Source organism: Marmota marmota, unplaced genomic scaffold (genome assembly GCF_001458135.2).
Source record: "Marmota marmota marmota unplaced genomic scaffold, marMar, whole genome shotgun sequence".
In the NCBI taxonomy this organism is placed as follows: domain Eukaryota; kingdom Metazoa; phylum Chordata; class Mammalia; order Rodentia; family Sciuridae; genus Marmota; species Marmota marmota.
Genome location: NW_026000283.1, coordinates 11,893,584 through 11,919,170, shown reverse-complemented (window position 1 = coordinate 11,919,170; position 25,587 = coordinate 11,893,584). Strand labels below are relative to the sequence as shown.

General features: G+C 33.6%; 1 protein-coding gene across 10 annotated transcripts in view; it reads right to left on the bottom strand.

The window, feature by feature from the left end:
- Nucleotides 1-25,587, bottom strand: part of Klhl13 (kelch like family member 13) — a 173,901-nt gene that overhangs the window by 37,560 nt on the left and 110,754 nt on the right. For 7 of the 10 annotated variants that reach the window (XM_048797125.1, XM_048797121.1, XM_048797123.1 and 4 more), the window contains one exon: nucleotides 1,805-1,946. In XM_048797125.1, coding sequence (XP_048653082.1) covers nucleotides 1,805-1,918 — 114 coding nt within the window. In that variant the 5' untranslated portion in view covers nucleotides 1,919-1,946. Of the gene's footprint in view, nucleotides 1-1,804; nucleotides 1,947-24,408; nucleotides 24,780-25,053; nucleotides 25,466-25,587 lie in introns of those variants that run through there. The other 3 variants (XM_048797119.1, XM_048797120.1, XM_015498528.2) reach the window with 3 other exon arrangements.

The window sequence follows — 25,587 nt, the reverse complement described above, 5'->3', positions numbered from 1 at the left end:
ACATGAGGTGGGAGGGAAAGGGAGAGAAAAGGGAAATTGCATGGTAATGGAGGGAGATCCTCATTGTTATACAAAATTACATATAAGAGGTTGTGAGGGGAATGGGAAAATAAACAAGGAGAGAAATGAATTACAGTAGATGGGGTAGAGAGAGAAGATGGGAGGGGAGGGGAGGGGACATAGTAGAGGATAGGAAAGGTAGCAGAATACAACAGTTACTAATAGGGCATTATGTAAAAATGTAGATGTGTAACCGACGTGATTCTGCAATCTGTATTTGGGGTAAAATTGGGAGTTCAAAACCCACCTGAATCAAATGTATGAAATATGATATGTCAAGAGCTTTGTAATGTTTTGAACAACCAATAAAAAAAATAAACATAGAGGTAAATGCTAATGAGAAAGCTATTTTATAAAAACCAGGTGAAATTACATATCTTAACTACAGCTCAAGGGGACACCTGTGTCATTAACAAAAACTAAATGTTGTCCATATCTCTAACAACTTGGCTAATGTTTCTAAAGCCTTAAATAGCTGCAGATTGCTGGAGTTTGTGTTCAAACCAGTGGCATGCTGGACCCCATCTTAAGCTTTAATGAGTTACTATCATCATGGTTTTCAGAGACTGGCTGAGATACTAATTGTTTTGATGCTAGTTGTTTACAAATGAGTCATGTTTTTCTGTTGTATTTATTGGTGTCCTAACATGATCCCTGCCCTATGTATGCCTTGTCCAGTCACCCCACCAACTTTCACCATGGACCTTTGGACTTCCCTGATGCTAAATACCCTTAACTGTCCATGCCCCACCTGATAAAGAACAAGGACTTCTGGTGACTCCCCCTCAACTTTGCCCTCTCCCAGCAAGAAGTAGTTTGGAGATGTCTCTGCCCATTTTTCCATAGAAATGCAATGTAGAAATTGACAGTTGGGGAGTTATAACACTGGTCCACTTTATGCTCTAAATATAGCCTACTGCTCTGCCACTGCAACTTATTTTGTAAAGGACATGTTTCTTCATCTTCTCTTCCTCCTCCTCCATCTCTCCTGCTCCCTAATCTCAGGGAAAACAGAATTACCTTTCTTCCCCATCCTAGACAGAGTTATCTATCCTTGAGCACTCACCCACCACAGGACAAAAGTAATTCAGACTTTGGGGATGGCACCAGAAAACCTCAGATATGAAGATCTTCCAAATTAACAAGTGAATTACAGCTTCCAACAGAGAACTTGTGGAATGTAGCCTTTGAATCACCTTTTTAAAAGACCCCTGTTCCCCTGATGGGCAGAATCACAGCCTCTGTGACAGGAGTTCCCTGTGTTTCTCCTTTGCTAGCAAAGCAATAAAGTTTCTGTTTCCCTTTTTTTACACACAGAAAAAAATTTCTCCCCTCGTTGTCAGGTGCAGTGGCACATGCCTATAATCCCAAGGACTCAGGAAGCTGAAGCAGGAGGATCACAAGTTAGAGACTTAGCAAGGCCCTAAAAAGACCCTGTCTTAAAATTAAAATAAATAAAAATGGGTAGAGATGAGCTCAGCAGTAGAGTAACATGGCTCCAATCCCCAGTACAAAAAAAAAAAAAAAAAACTTCCCTCCCTGATGGGTATTTGTGTTTTCTAAGTAATAAGCTTTTTAGTACAGTTTTATATTAACAGTAAAACTGAGCAGAAAACACAGAGGTTTACCACACACCTTCCATCCCAGTCCCTTCACACCCACCACATTCCCTACTATTGACATTGCACACCAAATTCTGGTTTAAAAGATGTGTAAATACTACCAAAGGGGCAATTTAGATTACCTGTAACACCACAGAACTGTGGGTATTGCTGGTAAAGATGCGAGTGGTTCCTGCCTTGGAAGACTGTAAATGGGAAGAGAGGCCCATTTCGCTGCTTCCAAGGGATAATTTCATGTGTTGGTCTTCCTCTTCCACAAGAGATCTGAAATGTTTTTAAAATCAGAAAAGAAAAATTAAAATGTGTACAATTCACAATAATGAAATTACTTAGAAAAAACATCACTACTGCCAATAATCTTACTATGGAATATGCCAAAGTCTGTTTCACTGTATTTAAGGCTCATATCACTCTGTATCATACAAGAAATATATATTTATAAAATGTTTTGTAAGGGCAGAAAATATTGATAAGAACTGAAAAGTCACTTAAAAGATCATTGGAAACTGTAGTCATATGTGCTTTTTATTGTCATAGTATTTGCTTTTGATATTTTGCTGCCCAGACAGTAATGCCATGAAGTTATATTATTTTCAGTTAAGTTTAATTTAAAACATCTAATTTTAGAAATTAGAAATTTTAGAAAATTAAAACTAATAGGTACCAACAGTCACTACATGTCAGATCCTTGCCAAAAATTTTAGAAATATGAGCTCATTTAATTTCTTAAAATAATCTGATGGAATAGGTATTGTTATTATCTCCTTTTTATACAGATAGTGATAACAAGCAAAAGTGGGTTAAAATAACCAATCTAAGATTACAATGTTATTAAAATGATCAAGTCAGGATTTGAATCTAGGTTTAGTCTGATTCTAACTCCAAAGCCCCAAAGATTAACTATATTAATATATGGCTTCCCTTTCTGGTATTAACAGTTCTAATCAACACCAACTGAACAAAATTTTACACATGAAATAATATCTTTTTCTAGCAGTATCTCTCAGTATGGGACTATTTGGCTTATGGTCTAGTAGCATATCCATCTTGTCAAAGAAATGAAAAATAAAATAACACAATATAAATTACATATGTAGTATAACAAAAATTTTCTCAGAGGCCATAAGAAAGGGTTAGAGAAACTGTAGTGAGCAGTTCACTTGGTTGCCTGAAGAATATGACTGTATATTTGATAATTAAACAGCTCCACATAGGTTACAGTAAAAAAAACTGTTTCTGGATCACCAGTCTTAAGAGTACAGAGGCCATAGCTCTGAACTAGCTTGTGCATTCATAATACAGACTACTAAAATTGACAGTAGGGGAAAAGGAGAATGGATTTAACTCTGCTTCACTTTTTCCTATTTATCTGTAATTTCCTAAATTTTTGAATTATTTGCTTTTCTGATTGGACTACAGTTTGGACTAAAAAGTACTTTTTCTAAAATACTATAAACTGAGTTAATCAATTTCAACAGGAAAAAAAAGCTTTAAGATAATAGCATATTTTATATAAAATCCTGTTTGAATTCTGATACCAACCAAATAGTTTTAAATCCTGCAATAGTTAGCAAAAATCCTGGTCTTAAGGGTGACATTTACTTTTCTAAATTATATTAGAACCATAGTATAACCAAAATGAATCAATAATATATAAACATGCTTTATTCAACATTCATAGATATTTAATAAAAAATAATTCAAATAAGATTTTAATAAGCATAAAAGAAAACAGATACAGCCTTCCACCAGAGTTTCAGAAATAGCTTTACAATTAAATTATATATATATGACATATATTATACATATCATCACAAATACTTCTCAATGGCTTTTGTGGACAGACATTTAAAATTACAGAATCAATTGGAAAAGTCAAAAAATAGATTGATGGTGAGTAGTATCTCTAATCAGAAGATTTCTATTCATTGGGAATTATTTTAATAGGATATTCAAGCAGACTCTTTTATTAGGATCTGTATTTTCTACACAGAGCCTGGCATGAAAAGCTTAATATATGTCCTCTGAATGAATATAGAATCTCATTTCTGTGGATCATTCCAAAGACATTTCTTTATCATGCCGTGCTTAAATGACTATCAATTATCATTTTTATAAAACTGCAGATGTAAAAGGGATGGGGTAAAGCTGAAACAACATTGCCCTCATGACATATCCTAGAAATTGCTTTTTTGAATAAACTATAGATAACAACTTGTTTACTTGTCATTTGTCTCATGCTCTTAAAATTGAAAAGCAGAATGTGAAAATGCAGCCCTTTCTTGGCAATATAATGTAGCTGGCTTTCTAATTAATTACTTCAAAAGCTGAAGAAGCCTTCAGTAAATTCATCTTCTTTATGACTTTTTGTCAGTATCTTTTGACTTTTTAACATTCAAAACACTCCCTATTATTTCTGCATCAGTAACAGTACATGACATGTCAACCTTCTTAGCAGATTCAATATTCCCTTCCATCTCCTTTTCATGAAGTTTATTGACTAGATGTGAAGAGCATTGTTCCTCAACATTGCAAAGAGGCAACACCTCTCTGTAACCCCAGGCCACAATTATATCAGACTATGCTTAAAGGAATGATTATCTGAGTAATTCCATGAACCAAAAAAAGTTGATTAGATATGAGAGATAGGGAAGAAGCAGTGGTCAAAAATGACAAGTATTTTGATGATAGCAATTGCCTTTTAGAATCCANAAAAAAAAAAAAAAAAAAACATTTAAAAAGAAAATCTTATTTTTCTTTCAATTCATATGATTAAAAACAACATACAGGCCAGTGGTTCTCAATGAAGGGAGGAGGAGTAAAAGGCATTTTGCTGGCCCCTCCACACATACATTCAGCTATGTTTTGAGGCATTTTTCATTATAGCAACTGGGAGAGGGGCATGCAATTACTGTCATCTCTTGGGATCCTACTAAACATTTTATAGCACACAGGACAGTTCTGTACATCAAAGATATTCTCAGGAAAAAATATCAACAGTGCTAAGGATGAGAAACCTTGATATAGAGAGACTGAGTACCTCATGAAATATTTCTCAATTTCATGTTTTAAACAATTCCCCAGTACTCTGGCTGATTCCATGTAGTTATGTTAGCAATACAAAAACACAGTATGATTATTAATTACCACTAACTCTCCCATGGCTACCAAATAGAGTACCTGTGCTGTCCTCATATCCATCAATTGAAAGATCAAGTGTTTACAGTAGATAAGCAGATAATGGCTTTTAAGTTTATAAGACAATTATGTAGCAAAGCTTTCATTTTATATAAGCTCATGTAAAAACAATGATTTATTGATTCTGCTTAAAACAATTGTTATTTGGATCAATATGAAGTTTAGAATGTAGTGAATCCTGTCCCAATACTCCCATTTCATCAACACTACAAAATTATTCAGGGGAAAGACTATGTTCATCAATTTTCTTTCTAAAAATTAAATTTCTCTTTCTTCCTACAACATTAAAGTCTGCATATGTCTGCCAAGACACTCCTATCCATTGGACACATGCTATTTTCAAAGCAATGACCAACCCCAGAGCACAAAATAATCTTTCACAAAAATGTGCATGCATCAGTCAACTGTGCTTACTCAGAGAAAATAATAACTTTTTTTGAAGAGCATTAGGTTACACATAGAGGCACCCCCAGAACTGCAATCACATACTATGGCATTTCTTTGCATTGTTGTTTGAAGACAAAGGGGGAAAACATTTTAAGCAACTGTCATTTGTTAACAAAACGATGCCAACATTGTAATCTTGCCTCAGAATTTACATATTTTAACAATTACCCCAAGAGAAATATATGTAAATGATATGAGCACACAATTCGCAAACATGAAGTACAAATGGTTAACATAAAATGGTTCAACTTCATCAGTATTCCAGAATATGCAAATTAAAACAAAGATTCTATCTTTAAACCTATAAAATTATCAGAGCAGAGCAGAAGACATTCTTTCAAATTTCTAGTGCAGACATATATTAAGCCACTACTGTCTACATGGAATGTTCATCCAAACAGATATTTGAAAAGAAAATTTTAAAATCACCTAATGGACAAATCTTTTTTTAAATTTTTATTTTTATAGCAAACATCATGACATTGAAAGATTTTATGCTGCATCCATGTCCTGGCATGTGGGTCACAGTGAGAGTGCTCTGTCAATCTGTTTCAAATATATTTTCTACAAAGAATAGTTATGTAGAAGTTTAATTTGTTAGTGATTCTATAAAGAATGATACATTCTTATAATTTACTATAGCAAATTAACTTGTCAAATAAGGAAGGGAAGAGTACCTCTTAATTGCATTTGAGTCCAAAGTCCAAATAATTTCCCAATGCCCCAAGCAAAATCTTCCCAAATCCACTATATCCAGTACTAACACCAATATATGTTATATAGAAAGGCAGGTCAGGTCAAATTTCATTGGGAAGGAAAGGGAAACTAAATTTTAGTGCTTCTTGAAATTATTAGTTTCAAAAATACAGGGAAACATAACTTTTCTTAGTAGAGGCTATGTATGCCAACTCATGCATTGTCACATTAGCTTCTAGCTCACACCAAATAAATGAATCAGAGAAAAGTAAAAATGCAAAAGTATACGAACAACATCTTTATCTTTTTTTCTATTTAGTTACCAATTGGTTTCTCAGTGCATCCTTTTGCTTGCCACCATTTCCTTACAGAGGTTAAGTCTAACAATGTCTTCTAATAACACGATTTCACTGTAACAAAAGAATAGGGTCTCCTGAGTTAGTATCTGAAGTTATTATACAAATATTTTAAGCTCCCAGGTTAATATAATTATCACACCTGAAAGTTACTACCAGTGCTTTGGTATACAAAAAGAGAAACAGCAACAAACAAAACAAATAAAGCCAGGAATGGTTTAACAATACTACAAAACAGGTGGGTTAATCAAGGAACTCACTCATGCTTTCCACCACCCATACCCCAAGAAAATAAAAAACATATTTCTCACACTCACAATTTAAAAAGAAAATCAAGAAAAAGGTTTTCTTCAAAGAAGTACTCCCCCTCCATTTGTTTTTCTGCTCTGAAACAGAGAACTGTCTGCTAGCAGCAGCATTTGCTAAATGAAACATTTCTTGAGATAAAGTTGCATGGCAGGTGGAGAAGAAATTTTGCCACCTGTTCACACAGTCATTTGAATTTGAGTGCTAAATCTGTCAAGGTATTTCCTTCCACCCTTGAGAAATGAATTAAAAACTTGAGATGATAGAAATCATTTCCATTGTTTTTCAAATAGATTCAAACTATGCATACATCATTGAATTCTAAAGATATTAATAACTTTTCTATTGTCCTTCATCACCCCTCCCAAACAAAATCTGAATGTTAGATCATAAGAGTTTGCACAAACACACACACACACACACACACACACACACACACACACATACACACTCAGCTTCTGTTATGAAAAATTATAGGAATATTTTAAATAAAAATCAGACACAGAATTTCCAATTCCTGAAATGGGTTAACGTGTAAGCTTGTCATGTTCATTGAAAAAAAATGGAAAAAAAACCCTTTAAATCTTTGAGCATTAAAATATCTGTCCTCCAACTAAAGCATTATCTGTGGTATCATTATATAAAGAAATTACAAATATCATATGAACCTCTCTTAAGAAGGCATAAATTAATTGCTGCTTAAGATACTATAGAGAATGTGTATCTCCTTAATGAGGTGTTTGCCTAAAAGGATTCCAGAAAAACAAAGCTTTAGTTGGTTATTTGTATTTTTAATGACATAAATATAGATTATTCTCTGTCTGAAATGATTTCATTAATGGAAACCTTTAGCATAAATAATATTTTATAAAATAGCTACTATCTTCCTAAAGCTTTCTTTTCTGCTGTAGCAATACCAGAGTCCACAAAAGATCAAGGTGATGAGATTATTCTATAAAATGATTTTCCAAAGTAGCTACTGCACACACTTCTTATATGTCTGTCAAATTTAAAATTGAATCACACTAATAAATAGCTCATGTCCATTTTAACATAGGAATAAGATCATTTACCCAGCACCTGCTATGTACCAGGCATTGTGCCAGGCACGTTCTAGTATGCTACTTAATCCTCATGACAACCCCATTCTAAAGACAAGGGACTGAAACTTAGAGAGTTTAAGGCCTCACTATGAGTCTGATTTTGAACCCACTTCTGAACCCAGAACCACATTGTTCCCAATGCACAAAACATAAAAATTAAGAACAGCAGAGAGTAGAAACTATAAAGCAATTCCTGTTTCAATGCTTAATTTATAAATACAAGAAGGATATCTGAGAGATTCATTCTGTTAGAGGCAAGTAATTTTTCTAGTTTAATTAATGCAGTCTAAAATCACCTGCTTTGTGTGTCAGGAAGGGGATAGAGAAGAGGATTGTTAATAGTAATTGGGTACAATTCACTAGGGTAACTGTGGTTGACAAGAATAAACTGAGTGTTTCGAAGTAGCTAGTAGAGAGAGGATTTTTGAATGTTCCTAACACAAAGAAATGATAAATGTCTGAGGTAGTAGATATGTCAATTATCCAAATGCAATCATTACACATTATACACACACACACACACACACACACACACACACACACACACTGAATCACATAAATATGTACAATTACTATATCTTATTTAAAAAGGAAAATATATTTTAGGCTGGGCACAGTAGAACATGCCTGAAATCCCAGCTACTTGGGAGGCTGAGGCAGGATTGCTTGAGTCTAGGAGTTCAAGATCAGCTAGGCATAATAGTAAGACCCTGCCTCAAACAATAAAAAGTAAGAATATATTTTAAAAATAAATATTATTAAAATTATCCACTTTTACTACTCCATCCATTTCCATGAAAACAATGCCAATGCTAAAAATTTCTACTGATGCATATGGAGTAAGGAGATACAATGTCCTAAAATATAACTCAGATCAAATTTAGGGAGAATTTCACATTACTGATATCAACATTTAAAAGAACAGATTCTAAATTCCAATGCCAACCATCATGATCACATAAATAGCACTATGACAGAGATGAGGGAATTGGGCTAGACAAATGGAATGACAAATGATACTCCATTAGATAACTATAACAGGATGAAAGTTAATTATCCAAACCAAAAAGCATTTGCACTGAATATCTCAATCCTGTCCTTGAAAAACTTTAAACTTAATGTTTGTTCCCTCTACTTACTGTATTTCAAGACTTCAGTTTTCCCTTCATCTTTTAAAATCCAGATTCTACTTAAACCATATAAAGTCTCACACATCTTGACCAAATAATTCTTCTATTTAGGAAGCCTAATTTATATATTATTTTTCACTACCACATTTCTTGTAATATTCTGGTGAAAATAAGATAGGTAGACAGGCAGATGGGTAAATTGGTAGGTGGATGAATGAGTAAGTGGATAGATGGATGGTAGGCAGGGAAATAGACAGCAATAAAACATTAAAATTTTTTGAAGAGATATATGTAAGAATTCAGTCTATTTCCTTAAGCAGAAATAAAAGAGTAAGAAAAAAGAATGAACACTGAATATTGTTTCCATAATTACTATGCCAAAAAAATCCCAGTCAAAGCTTTCCTTGTCCTTAAGAAGCCACATAAGATAAGGAAGTGTACAAGCGATGGTGCTTTGTTTTAAAAATACTGGCTGTTGGGGCTGGGATTATGGCTCAGCGGTAGAGTGTTGGCCTCACACATGCAAGCCCTGGGTTCAATCCTCAGCACCACATATAAATAAATAAAATAAAGTTATATAAAAAATACTGGCTGTTGTATTAAAACCATATAATTGATTTAATACTGAATTTTTTCTATATTCATTGAAATTAGAAATGCTGCTATGTGGGAAAATGGTGATGTGATGTAGGTTGAGAGGAAGTATGCACTTGCATCACTGTCAACAGTCCCTCTCTCAATGCACAGAGGAAATAGTCATAATCCTCTGGCTGCACATAAGCCGTCTACCTGAATGCTCCACCCTACTGCTAACAGCATGCCTTCCCATTAAGAAGTCTGGCTATACCTGCAGCAATGAGCTTACCTTCTCCTTCTTTAATCCCAGAATGAAGAAACTGGAATATGCATTTCAATCCCTCCAACACCCAGGCTAACTTTTTCGGAAGCATCTTTGATTCCGGATGATTTGTTAACTTAGGTGTCATTTTACTCCCATTATCTGTAGCTTACCAACTCTGAAATGTCACTATTGTGCTATAGTGCATTTAAATTGAAAGTCATGTTATGAACAAATTAGGTTTCACCTGCCTAAAATTTCAGTTTATTAAATATTCAAACATCCGAGTTATCCAATTTTCAAGTTTATTATAAAGGCAGATTCTATATACCCAAAACCAATTAGTAATCACTGGGACAAATCCACTTGGGAAAGGAAAAGCATTAATCAAGTACTTTAAAAAACATGGTGAAAATCCTATCCTTTTCTGAATTTTCCAGTTATATTCAACTTCACAAAATCAATAATTCATGACCAGGTCTTAAGGGAATGTTTATTTCTCTTTTAAACATAAACACACACACACACACGGAGTAAGTCTTACAACATAATAACCATTGCACTCCATGTTTTAATAAACATAATTGGCAGCTCTTAGAGTCCCACTGACTTTATGTATTCAAACCCACAATAAATATAAAAAATCAGCCTTGATTTTTGCAATAACTCAGAGGCATCTCTAATTATATCAATGAATACAGAAAAATTTCAGTATCAAACCAATCATATGTTTTAATACAACAGACAGTATTTTTAAAACAAGGATGAATAATATAAAAAACATGGAAGACAGGCTAGCAACCTCATAAGTTTGGGAATCACACTTAGAATAGTTCTCTCAAGTTCATCTCACTTATGGGGTTTATGGAAGCAAAGAATCTGTTATCATTTTTCATGTTAAAATTATTTCTCTTTTTTGCATATCTGTCTTACCATTAAAGGGTATTTTTTCATAAAACTTTTGTTATAAACTTGAAATTATCCCTCTGGATTATGCTATCCAGAAAGAAACATATATATTGCTGGCCTTAAGCTTTTTGTTAAGAAATAAAAAAATCCTTACTGTCACAAGTCCACTCACCTATCCACATACAATGATCAACAGTATAAATGCAGTCTTTAACTCTAGAAATGGTACTGGATTTTTCTCCTAAAATGCCTTCAGCACCCACCATTTTATTAGACTCCTAAGAAACTATTTTAATGGAGATTACTATAATGCTCAGTTCTAGATCACAAAGTAATTTCATAATCTAGCCAAAGACAATTGTGTTAATGTGAATAACAAAAACTGTTCTGTAAAAACACTTTTTAAGTCTTTGTCCATAGTGCATTAATTCTAAGGAAGGAGTCAGTTGGGCAGATTATTTTTGTGTCATGACTTCATTTGATTACCTATATTAAAGATTCTTAATAAAATTTATAGTGTTTTCCTGGAAGCCAGACTGGTGTATGTATGGGGTGGAAGAAAGATGCAAATTTTAAATCACTGAGGAGTTTATTTCTTTGAGAGTAAGATATTTTTTAAGGAATACCATGGGCTCTAGTTTATTAGTAGAAATAACATCATATGTACAGACCATCATATCATTTTGATGAGATATTATAGTATGCATCAAACATTCAAATTTCTTGCTGATTTAAGTGGAAATTTCAAATAAAAGATAATTGGAACATTTCAGATTGTATGTGTATGTGTTTTGAAAAAGCAATCTATGAGTTGTGAAGAAATAATTATGTATAACCTAATTTTGTCTGAGAAAGAAGCATTTCTTTCCTTTCTTCAACATAGACCTTTAAACCATTGTTGTACACCTAAATTATAATTCCTGACTCTGAGTGGAGGTGAAAAGCAGAAAAAGGAAGGCAAGAGTCACCCAGTAGGCAAGAATAACAGGGAGTTGAGGTGTTAAAAGTCTGCCCAGCTAGTTGGAAGATGCTACTCTAAAGTCTGCTGCACTCATCTCCATGAGCTATTTCTTGAAGTAATAATCATTTTTAAATCCTTCAAATCCAATCTTTTCATAGGCTTAAGATATTCTACAGGGGAATGAATTTGACTACATCTTTCTTAATAGCCATTTCTGGAAGCTTAGTCAGCCAAAACAAATTTCGGGAGTCTCGAATGTATCTTGATGTCATACATTCAAGAGAGCCATACATAGAATATTTCGGTTTCTTTTTTTTTAATATTTTTAGTTGTAGAAGGACACAATACCTTTATTTAATTTATTTATTTTTATGTGGTACTGAGGATCGAACCCAGTGTCTCATGCATGTGAGCAAGCATTCGATCCCTGAACTGCAACCCCAGCCCATATTTTGGATTCTAAAAGGCAATTGCTATCATCAAAATACTTGTCATTTTTGACCACTGCTTCTTCCCTATCTCTCATATCTAATCAACTTTTTTTGGTACTAGGGATTGAACTCAGGGGCACTCAACTACTGAGCCACATTCCTAGCCCATTTTTTGAACTTTATTTAGAAACAGCATCTCACTGAGTTTCTTAGGGCCTCGCTGAGTTGCTGAGGCTGGCTTTGAACTTGCAAACCTCTTACCTCAGCCTCCAGAGCCACTGGGATTACAAGAGTACACCACTGCACCCAGCTTCAACATTTAAATACTACATTTCTCTAGAATGTTTTTATCCTTCACCTTCTCTCTGCTCCCACTGCCTCTACCATAGTTCTAGTCTCTACTAATAGTTACTTTGATTTGGTTATGATTACAAATTTCATACACATTATGGCATAGCTTTACATATTATGGATATATTTATAGCACTATAAAATGACTGATTGTAAATCATTCCCTTGCTCAAAAGTATGCAATGACTCATTACTCTCTAACAACAACCAAATCTTACACTCTTGGATTCAAGGTTTCTTGGCCAAGCTCTTTGACTGATTCCACATTCCAACAAATTATTCAAAAGAAATATATACTTAAGAGTTAGGGAATAAGTAAAAATTCAAATTAATATTTCAAAATAATAAGTTTTTTTCTTTGAAATATATTGCTTTTACATATTCACAGCTACGACTTTTTGTCTATTACTAACCAAGTAATGTGGAAAAGCCATTTTATTTAAACATTTTTAATAGAAGGAAAGTTCATTTCATGTAAATCTAATATCTGCTAATCTTTTACAATTGCATTGAAGCAGTTTAAGTATAAAAATTTCAAATATAAGTAAATTTGGATGTTTTTTTTAGTGCTAATTTTAAATATATTTCTCCTAAACTCTAGTCAGGTTTCTTTTCCTTCTAGTCAGCCATTCTTTTTATCAAACTCCACACACAAAACACGTTATCCTTTTAAGTGCAAACATACTAGCTTCAAGATATAAATTTGTCTCAAATAGCCTTCTCTGTTATGATAAAAGATACGTGAAAATAACTCAAATAGTCCCCAACTTTAAGAGTAGTTGCAATCTTCCAGCAGATTATAACATTATTTTCTTTATCAAATTACAATTTGGTGCACCATAACTAAGTATTTTTGTGACTGGCAAACTGCTTCCAGTGAAACTACTTCCAATCTGTGCTTACATCAGAGTATTTATCAGCAACAATGAACAGAATCTGGATTTTGTATCCATTCTTTAATAGGAGAAATACCCATAAATTACTCTTCAATAAGACTGTGATATATTACTACATATATCAAATAAATAAATCCAACACTATTAAGTGAATAGATATAAACAGTGCTGCAGACTTAAAAACTAGCCTCTCTAAATTCACTCACACATTCAACATTCAATCAACAGCTGTCACATGCCAGGCATTGCATTAAGAAACAAGAAAATGAACAGCAGTCAGGATACTTGCTTGCTCAGAGATCATCATCAAATAAATAATTACTTTCCAAAGGATTAAATGATATAAATTATAATAAGATAACATTATCTACCAACAAATATCATGCTGTATAACAAAATTAATTGCAAACTTTGTTCCCCAGCCCATAAGGGTACCATTTCATATGTTGCATATAAACACCAAATTTTTAAAAAATTCACAGATTTCCCTTACTATTATATTAAAGGATTATTTTCTTCTGGATCAAGCTATCTGTAAGTCTGGATCAGCAATCAATGTTAACTAACAACACAAATTTTAATATTCTCCTCATTCACCTGCCAAAGACCAAGCATTCAAGGACATTAGCAAGGCCAACAACCACATAATTGTTTGCCACTGTTACCTAATTCTATAATATTTTAAGACTATTTTAGTCTTATTGATTTTTTCCATTTTCAAATTAAAATAAATTTATTTTTAAACTGATATATATGAAGATTTCTAGAAGGGTCTCAACAATCTGTGTCATTTGACTTTCCAGAGACATGTGAGGGCCTTCCAGTTGTAAACTATTATTTTATGGTGGCCTTTGTTTCTTTTCAATTATTTATTGGTGCATTATAATTATGCATAATAGTGGGATTAATTATGCCACATTCAAACTTGCTCATAACATAATTTGATTGATCTCATTCCCAAGTACCCCTGATCTGTTTGCTCTCCCCTACTGATCTCCTTTCTATCATTATTATTTAAATTAATCCATTATATATATACACACATGTGTGTATATATTGTATATATATAATGCATATATAATGCATTAATTTCATATATGTATGCAGGATTCACTGTGATACATTTACACAAACAAAACATAAGTTAGTAGATTTTGTTCACCAGTATTTCCCTATACCCTCTCTTCACCCTTCCCTCTCAAGCACTTTCATCTATTGGTCTCCCTTCTATTTTTATAAGAACCCCATTTTTTAAAATTCCTTTTATCCTCCCTCTAGCTTCTTCATAAGAGAAAATATTCAACACTTGACTTTCTGAGTCTGGCTTATTTTGCTTAGCATGATGTTCTCCAATTCCATCCATTTGCCAGCAAATGCCATAATTTCATTCTTCTTTATGGCTGAATAGAATTCCATTGTAGCAAATGCCAAAATTTCATTCTTCTTTATGGCTGAATAGAATTCCATTGTATATATATACCACATATTTTTATCCATTATTCCGTTGATGGGCACTTGTGCTGGTTCCATAACTTGGCTATTGTAATGTACATAGTAGCCTTTATGTTTTATCTGATTTTGAACTCCTTTGAATAAACTGAAAATGTTTTAAGATAGAAACATAGAGTCCTTCAATTTTTATTCTTCTATTTTTTTTCCAGTACAAGAGAGTGAACTGAGGGACAATCTATCATTGAGCTACATCCCCATCACCACCACCCGTCTTTATTTTGACACAGGGACTCACTAAGTTGCTGAGGTAGGCCTTAAACTTGTGATCCTCCTGTGACAGCCTCCTGAGTGTATGTGCCACCAAACCCAGCTGAGTCTTTCAATTGTTCAATGCAATCAACACTGCCCAACTTATATTATGCACTCACTTTTGTACTTTTTGACAGTTCTGATGTCAATGGAGTCATTGTGAATGCTTCTACTTTTTACACCAAGTTTTATTAAGAAAAAGAATTCTATGATTTTAATAAAAATGAGGCACTACTAATTATTATCTTAAAAAAGACTTGGAAAATACAAATTATCACAAAATAACCTACATTTGAAGAAAGCAAAGAAATACTGAAGTCTTTTTTTTAATGACTAGCATCTTAGTTCTTACTCATATCTGCATTTTATGTGATTATGCATACTCGCCAAATCAATGTACTTGCTGGGCACAGTGGCGCATGCCTTTAATCCCAGCAGCTCCGGGGACTGAGACAGGATAATCACAAGTCCAAAGCCAGCCTCAGCCACTTAGTGAGTTCCAAATCAACTTAGCAAGACCCTGTCTCAAAGTAAAAAACAACAAGGGCTGGGGATGTGGCTCAAGGTTTAAGTGCCCCTGGGTTCAATCCCTGATACCCCTACCCCCCAAAAACAGTGAAAGTGTCAGAGGAGTACCATTAAAATAGAAGAGAGATCAGCAGAGTAGAGGCAGGGGATTGAGGAAGGGAGAGAGAGGAGAGACAGGAAAAGGGAAGAATGGTAAAATTAATCTGACCAAACTATCTTATGTACACATGTGAATATACCACAGTGAATCTCACCTTTATATATATCTCCACATATTTAAAAAAATTTAAAAAACAATTATAAATAAATAGAAAAAAGATCAGTAGGGTAGAGGAAAGGGAAAGGGGGGAGGAAGGAAGGAAGGGAAAGGGAAATCCTAGGGACTGCATTGGAGCAAATTATATTCCATGCTTATATCATTATGTCAAAATGAACCCTAATATCATGTATAACTTAAATGAACTAATAAAAAAGATTTCCAGGAAATCTTTGGGTTTGAGAACTGCCTTTGTAATAGTTAAACTACTATGATTTGCAAGAATAAAACTAGAGGCCAAGATTAACAAATATTTTTTAAAATATTTAAAATAATTTATTCATAAGAAAGTAAAATTTACAGAACTGCTTGGATTAATTGGAACAATTTCTTACAGTGCTTGTGTAAACCTAACATGATTGTGTTCAATGAAGTATGCATTAGACAGAATAATGGCCTCCCAAGGATACACATATCTCAACCCCAGGAACCTGTGGATAGGTTGTTACATGGTAAAAGGGATTTTGCATATTTGACTAAGGTTAAGGACACTGATTTGGAGAGAGTATCTTACAGTATACAGATGGCTCAATCTAATCACCTGAGTCCTTAAAAGTGGAAGAAGAGTGGGTCAAAGGGAAATCTAAAAAGGATTCAATCTGCTGTTATTGGCTTTGAAGAAGCAAGGAGAAAGCCAAAAGCCAAAGAATGCAGGCAGCTTCTGGAAGCCAGCAAGATGATAGGGACCTCAGTACTACAGTCACTGAGAATTGAATGTGGTCAATGACAGTAATAAGCAAAAAAATAAATTAAAAAAAAAAAAAGAAAACAGATTCTCCCATAGAGTCTTAGTCCTACAGACACTTTGATTTTAGACTGCTGAGACTAATATCAAAACTTCTGACTAAAAAACTATAATACATTTGTGACGTTTTAGACCATTCATTTGTAATAATTTGCTAGGGCAACAATAAAAAGCTAATAAATTGAGAGATTTTTTCATTGAATTCTTGCACACAGTTAAGAAATGGGATAATAGTCACAAGAAAGTACTAAACATACTGACTGGGGATGTGCTAAAGAGAGCACAGCAGCTCCAGCACTGTCCATGGTGGCTAACTTCCATGAGGAGAACAGGTAGGTCATCAATGAAGGTGGAATAATGCTTTAAGAAACTATTAAAACATCAGAAGTTAATCCCAATATCATATCAGCAAGTAAACAAAAACTTCCCAATATTTTCCTAAAACTCCACCACTTGCCAAGATACAAAATGTCTAATTTCTTTTTGTACTACCACCACTTAATCCAAAAAAGCTTTCTCATCATCTTTCTGTTTCTTCTATCCCTATTAAAATATTACCTAATTAATAGCATAAAAGTAACCAAAACCTATAAAAATGAAAATGCATTAGAGAAGTCAAGAGCTTTGAAATCAGGCAGCCCTGAGTTTGAATGTGGACTTCACTTATTACTTGATACATTACACTGAGCAAGTTAACTAACTTCTGTGAACCTGGATGTCCTTATATGTAAACAGAGAGAAGACTTATTTTTTAGAGTTTTGGAAAACACATCATGCAAGGTACTTAGCACTTTTACAGCTACACATTTTTAAACTGGGAATAAATATGTCTCATATAAAATTGAGAATATCTAATATACAAGATAAATTAAATTTTTAAACTGGTTTTGTTTATATTTTCCTTATTGAAGGATTTTTTTTTCATTTCTCAATCAATATTCTAAGAAGCACTCTCAAAACAAGTTGGGTATGTTCTTATCTTAGCATATGAAAAATGGGAAAAAAATTGATAAAAAAATAATAGGTATCTTCATCATAGCAAGTTTTCCAGTAAAAAGTATTTCAGTGTAAATGAAAACAAAATCACTTTATTTTAAACTAACATTTCATCTTGTTGTCTGGGACCAAATTATTGCTTCTTGGAAGGCAATATATGTACCCTTATATGATATAAAACATCTAAACAATAAATTATTCCCTTCCAACATGAAGGATGGCTTTCTATCCTTTTTGTTCAAAAGAATACCATTAAGTTTAAGCATAAACTTCATTTTCCATGCTGTACAATATGCACTTTGAAATTTGGTACCTATCTCCAACTTATTTCTCCTCATTTCTCCCAGACATGTTTTTTTCTTATAATGTTTTCATTGCCCTTGCATTCATCATCAATACTAAAATTACAGTAAACAAAAATTTTATTTAACCTATTTGTCTTGGGTCTGAATTTTCACAACAGTAAAGTAAGCAATTTAGTTGTTTATGAATAAAGATAGTACGGGAGATGAAGAAGAGTCATTCTGAATGGACACAAAAGCTATATCCCTAATAGTCACAAGAGTTATGCCTGACATGTAATAGTGAGTAACTGCTGAACATTTTAAACTTAACATAAGCTGGGTGCAGTGGCATACGCCTCTAATCCCAGCAGCTCTGGAGGCTGAGGCAGGAGGATCACGAGTTCAAAGCCAGCCTCAGCAAAAGCGTGGTGCTAAGCAATTCAGTGATGCTCTGTCTCTAAATAAAATATAAAATAGGGCTGGAGATGACTCAATGGTTGAGTGTCCCTGAGTTCAATCCCCAGTACTCAAAAAAAAAATTAACTTATAGATGGGCCCTGACATAACAATAGTTTGACTTATGTTTCAACTTTACATTGGTGTGAAGGTGATATGCATTGAGTAGAAAACACACTTCCAATTCTGAATTTTGTCCTTTTCCAAGATTAATCATATATGGTATGATAAACTTTTAGGATGCTGTGCAGTGGCATCAAGGTGCAAATCCCAGTCAACCACACCATCATAAGGATATACGACCAACACTCTATATTACACTGCACTGGTAAGCTGGATTGTTGAGTAGATTAGGTGTACTAAATGCATTTTGACTTATGATATTTTCAACTTTCAAGGTGATTGAAAATGAACTGAGTACTTCTGAAACTGAATTAATCAGGAACTTCTTTATGTATGGATTCCCCAAAATTATCAGGTTTATACCACCTATTTCTCACAGTCTTGAAGAAATAAAGCAATATACTATGGCTGCCATTTCAATTTAAAATAGAATGTACAATGCATATAATTCTTACAACTGCAACAAAGTTATTAACACAAATAACTCAGTTCTTTCCCATCTCTCCCTCTCCCTCTCCCCTAAATTTGACTCTACATAGGTCTCACCTAAATATGCTAAATGTCAAGTTGAATGTTTGGAATTCTCAGTAACTCTGGATTTCCCATGATGGTGTGAAAATTTGCAATTATGTCTTTCTTCCCTCTGGAAGAAGGGGGTGGTGTTTGGGAAGGGGTAAGGTACTTGGAAGCAAGACTCATTTCAGCATAAAAATAATGAATATACATAAATTATTGATGAGCAAAATTCTTCAAAATATCTAAAAGCAACAAGAATACTAGCTATCTTTAAGATTTGTTTAATAGTATTTTTTGTTTGATAGTGTTTTTCAGTTACATTAAATGGTGTCAAGAGGCCTTTAAAATATATGCAGGCTGGGGTTGCAGCTCAGTGGTAGAGTATTTACCTCTCATGTGTAAGGCACTGGGTTTGATTCCCAGCACCACATATAAATAGATAGATAAATAGATAGATAGATAGACAGATAGATAGACAGATAAAGGTTTGCAAAAATATATGCAATAGGGCTGAAGACAAAATTTTAACTTTACTTGCACATGCCAGGCTTCCTTAGAGTACAAGATCTAAAGCAGCTGAAAGAATAAACACTGACAACAAGTAGCAAGCAATCCAATCATAAACCTCCAAAACAGAAGTGTGCAAACTCTAAATTCATGAGGGACAAGTGTAAATTCCATAATTAAAAAATAGCATAATCCTTGGATCTTTTAAACAAGCAGAACATGTGTTTAAAAGAGAGAGATGTCTTTGGGGCTGGGGTTGTGGCTCAGCAGTAGAGCACTAGCCTAGCACATGCGAGGCCCTGGGTTCGATCCTCAGCACCACTTAAAAATAGGTGAATAAAAAAATAAAGGTATTGTGTTCAACTACAATTAAAAATTAATAAATATTAAAAAAGAGAGAGATATCTTTTCCTAGTAGGACCATATAGTGGATCACATTCAGATGCAGAATCACACATAAAGATTAACATGAAAAAACTATTTAGGTGAGGAGAACTGGGAGAATATATGGTTTGGAAATCATGGCACATGAGATTTTCAAGCTCAAATGTAATAGACAAAAAAAATCTATATAGCCACATTGGTATCAGGAGACTAAAAAAAAAATAGGAGGAATTGATTTTGCTCAACAAAAAGAAGAGCTGTCCATGAATGAAAGTTGCTGCCTTGGTGAGGTAGTGAGCTCTTCGTCACTGACCATGTTCAAGGAGGACATGTATTGCCATCTTTGAGAGGTCTCACAAAGCGACCCCTGCATTAATTAAAGGGGATGTAAATTCTCCAAATGACCTCAAAGATCACTTGTATCTCTTCTGCAAGTGCAGACAAGGCACATTCCCAAAGAACATGCTACAAAAGTTAGACTGAAAGAATTGTTCATAGGTGTTAGCTATGTTATTTCTTGACACAATTTTATTAGAGTGTGCATATGTAGTAAAAACAGATTAAGTAGACCCACAAGGAAAAGTTTGTGGTGACTGTGAGAGGAACTAAATATTCCTTTCTAATTTGAGATTATCAATTTAAAAATTTATTTTACTAGATAAGATTTCTTAAACAAATCTAGATATATTCAATAAATTAGGAAAAAGACATTCTTAGAGGAAAGAAATGTCAAAATAGAAAACACGTTTTTATGATGTCTATCTTTTGAATCACCCACAAACAAGGAGAATTTATATAGTATGCATAATTTTTCCCAGGAAATCTAGGGACTTAGCTTTATTGATGAAATAATTGAAAGCAATCATTATAAAATACTGTGCTATTAGCATTTATTATAAAATATAGTTTACATATTAAATAAAATAATTGTATACAGGAAGCTCACTGAATACAAGTGCAGGGGCTAAAGGAAGCCAAGTCTAGTTTACTAACACTCATTGTCTTTTAGCTTGAGAACCATAAAATTCTAACAAATACATCTCACATTATCTTTCTTGCTAGAATTCACTGTGATACTTCACTGGCTAATTTTTACCTAATTGTATGGTCATACTATTATTGTCAAAATTTGCTGCTTGTGAAGAATAGATAAAAGGATTGCTAGTGTTAATCTTGTTTATTTCAGTGAGTCCTTAGAATCTAACAATGCATTAACCCCATAAAAACTGGCCTAAAGAAACCATTTGCTGTTTTAAAACGGTGAATAGCAAAACACCAGAAAATAACTTAGATGTGATTGGCCTTTAAGCTTTATTAATTTAGGCAAAATGACAGGGTAATTTATATGGTTTGCACCTGTCAAGAACAGAGTCTTTACTAATGCAGTTTACAATGACCAGGAGATTCTCCCTCAGGCTAAGGTTGAACTTCAACCCACTGTTGAACAGACTGTAACACAAACACATGTCATCAAGGACTTGAATTCTATCAAGACAATCCCTTAAGAAATTCACATTTATGATATACCACCATTCAAGTGTTCAAATCTGAAGCTGAAAGAAGATTATATCTACCCAATAAGGACTGTATCATCCTAAATCTTTTGTCTTTAAGATACTCTACTTCTCCTGTATCAAAAATTGTTCTAGCAACACAATTTTAAAAGCGTTTTATGCTACACAGAAAATCTATTTTCCTTAAAATTGCCACAAATAGTCCATCATCAAGAAGTCTGAAGATTGTTGAGACATTTCAAGTGTCACTCAGGGTTTTTAAAAAGAGAAAACAAACTTGGACTTTAAATGCACAAAGGAAAAAAAATAAAATAGTCTTTCTGTTCAAGGTTTGCAGAAAGTGAAATGTTTTGTACTTTATCTTCCACTAGCTTAGCAGCACCGCCCTATCTATAGCATCAGTAAAGAGCTACAGATAAGCAGCACCTACACTGGGTTTAGAAAGAGACCATAAAGAGCCTTTATATTTTTCTTTGCTTGCTCAATTCCTGCAACACATTTTTACTACAATCAAGCAATACTTCAATGAAAACCACATAATATGAATTAGACAAATCACAGTAAAAAATGATAAACATTAAAAATCAACACTGATGCTATACAATTGTACATACAAAATGATTTTATATCAACTGTGAAGAATCCTATACTCAAAATATTTAAGTTTTTACAATTGATTTTACAGATAAATTTCTAGTAGGTCACAATTTTTTAAGCAGTCAGAATTTATTTCATTTCAATGCAAAGAGTTTAGGCAAAGAAATTGATTTAACCTACGTTTGGCAACCAAACAGTTGTGAGAGCAAATATACTACTTGAGTCAGTAATCTAACGTAGTCTTCATAATTTTTGAGTAAAATTTTATGTTAAACTTATTATCAATTTTGCATGTAAGAGGTTTATGGAATATAAAGAAATACTGATGAGAACATGTTAAATATGATGTTTTTATTTCATGCCAAGTGGGGCAATGAACTATGATCTAAAATAATCAAAAACTACACATTTAAAAAAAACACCTGATTTAAACTCCCCAAGCAAGTGTTTCCCTATATTTAATATTTTCTCTTAGTGTATATGTACTTAACAATAATTATTAAAATATTTGTAAAGAAAAATAAGTTAGGTGAACTTAATAATATATAGACTGATTTGAGTCAAAATAGTTTAGCCTCCCATTAGCTCTTCAAACATATTTTTTCATTCTACCTATGTGTACCACCAATGATCAATATTTGACATTGTAAGACCTGTGGTATTTTCTGGATTCTGTCTTCTAAATCAGTTCACTCATATCATCCGGTCAAAGAGGTAAATACTTAAAAGGAAAAAAGTGACTCACTGAAAGTGTTTTATTAAGTTGTATCTGGGCTTGTGGCTAATATGAATTAATAAAATATGGGCATATATTTAACCATCCCTAAAAACTGATAAATCAGCTGTAATTGGAGCTGTGATTTAAATCTTTTGGACAGTATGAATACTAGATACATTAATAACCATTATGAATTGGAACCTGCTGATTTTAGTGGAGTTTTGTTTTGTTTATGATAAAGTTGTTTCTGGTGAATCTTTGGTGATTTCTCACCAGCCAACATTCATAAAGTCAACAGGCATATCCTATTTTCTCAAATAGTGTGAAAGAGCTCAATTAACTTGTCCACCTCCATTAACTTGTCACCTCCATTAATTTATGCTTTTGACAAAAACAGCTTTTGAAAATCAGATATAGCTGGATTTTTTTACAAATATATTCTAAATTTTACTTCATAAGAGAAACTGTTTAACAACCTATAACAGATAAAATAACCTGTAGCATCAAAAAGGAATATAAAAAAAATAATCTGAAAATGATTCTGAAATGTCCTCATTTTTTAGAGCTTTCCAGGGAATCATTTCTTTTGGACTGAAAGCATAAACACACTTCCTCAGCAGCTGAAAGCCTTTCAAAGAACCAGATATCACTGTGTATCTGAATCTCATATAAAACAAAAAACTAAGTTAAAAATGGTAACTCACCAGAATTTTACACACACAATTAACCTAAAGCAGGGAAAAATTCCCACACCTTTCCTACTGAAAGATATTTTAAAGGGAACACTTATAGTTAAAACATTTTTTGTACTCAAAAGCTTTTCTTGCACTAATTTTGTTTTTTAAAAAGATCCAGCTTTCCTTCACTTCTTCCTCCACCAAAAAAAAGAATTGTGAATACTACTTTAAAAGAATGTTTTGTTATATCTCCTAAAATTTGTTTTTAAAGCTACGCTTTATAAATTTAACAAGATTTTGGAAAATTCCAAAAAATCTTGGATAGACTTCTCAATTCATTTCAGTATTTTTTACTTAACATACATTTCTAAAATAGTAACATATAGAATATTTTTCAAACCTCTGCATATAAATAACTGCTCAAAGTATAATCTGCAAGAATTCAAACTTACACTTCAGAACTCAAATGACAGAACTGAAAAGATGCAATGTCAAACTTACTAAAATTTATATACAACTACAGTATAAAAGTCTTGATTGAAAGACTCATTTTCTGACCAATATGTTAACTCTGAATGTTTCAAATTCATAAAAAATACTATAGAAGATATAACACACCACCAACATCAATCATCGTATTTTAAGCCATTACACAAAAGAAATAATCAGGTTTTAGATATATAGAAATTTTTAAAAATCCCAAGTTAAACATTAAAGTTTCCTAATGCAATCTCTTGGCTATACCTTTGTGCTTTCACATTAGTAATTAGATTAGCATTAAGCACTTTTTAAGTGAACATACTATAGGAAAACAAAACAATGGTAAAATGTGGGCATGCCAATCTCTTTAAATGTTAGCAAGCATGAGGATTTTCTAATCTTGTAGGTTTCGGGATATTGCTGTTTAGGGGTTTCCCCGTTTTGTCACAAGGTAGATTCATGAATGAAATCCCACTTTAATATCCTATTTTCTCTCACTTACATGTATGCTGGAGAAAGTGGAGTTGACCTGGATGTTTTAAGCACAGGAACTGGGAATTTCCAGATAGCAGGAGAGCTCGTTTTCCATTTCAATGGCATGTTGTCACCAGGGTACTACAATAACAGTAAACAGCGTTTCCATAACAGACTACCAACTAGGACTTCCATTCCACACTGTACTGACACAGCAGTGGCTGCCGCGGAGAACAAGCAAAGGATTCTGCCAGTGCCCTTAAACCGTTGCTTCCAATCTGTAAAATAGGACTGCAAGGTACCTCCTTTAAACCCTCCTGTCCCCTAAAGCAATATGATGATTCTATCCTTTCAACACAACAATAGTGCCACCTCGTTAGAAAAGCGTTGACTGCAGTGTGTGTGTGTGTGTGTGTGAATATATATATGTACATACACACACACACACACACACATATATATATATATGACTGCACTGTGCATACCATACAATGCAGCTTTAGTTAATAAAAGCAGCTAAGGGTTTGATTTTTTTTAAGCTTGCAATGCTATTGTTCTATCTTAACAGGGATACTGCAGCACTATAGTATATTCTGCACCTATTAACCTGATTTCTGACCAATAGTAGCAGGAAAAAAATAGATGGGTTTCATATGAAAATGAAACAACATACCTACTCAGAATACACTTGTCATCCTCTGAACATTCTTCTTTTGAGCTGCAACAATACAAATGGGATATAAACCTCAGCATAGCCTTAGGCCACAGCTAATAGAGATCAGTGACTAAATTCAGCAGCCTGCTTTCCTCCTGTGCAAGCTCTGGCCACACAATACAAGAATGCCATTATGGGAAAAGCCCGTTTAAAAATGCCAATCCCTCTGTTTTCCAGTTAGAAGAAAGCAAAATGTAAGAACAAATATAACTGCTGCAGAACTCTGCACGCTCTTCTAGTTGCTTCTGATTCAAGTTGCTCTCCTTCCCCTATTTTTATTTCCAAGCCGGGATGAGCAAAATCTCATACATTTACAACATGCCGTGTAACTCGAATATCTCTCTGCCTTCTGCAGCAGAGAAGTACAGAATAGCGTGCTCTTAATAGCAGTCCTCGGAGGGACGCTATCAACAATCTAATTCAATACTGCCCTCCCCTTCTTCTTCCCCCTTTCTCCTCCAGTTCACCCCCCTCACTCCTCCCCCACCCGCC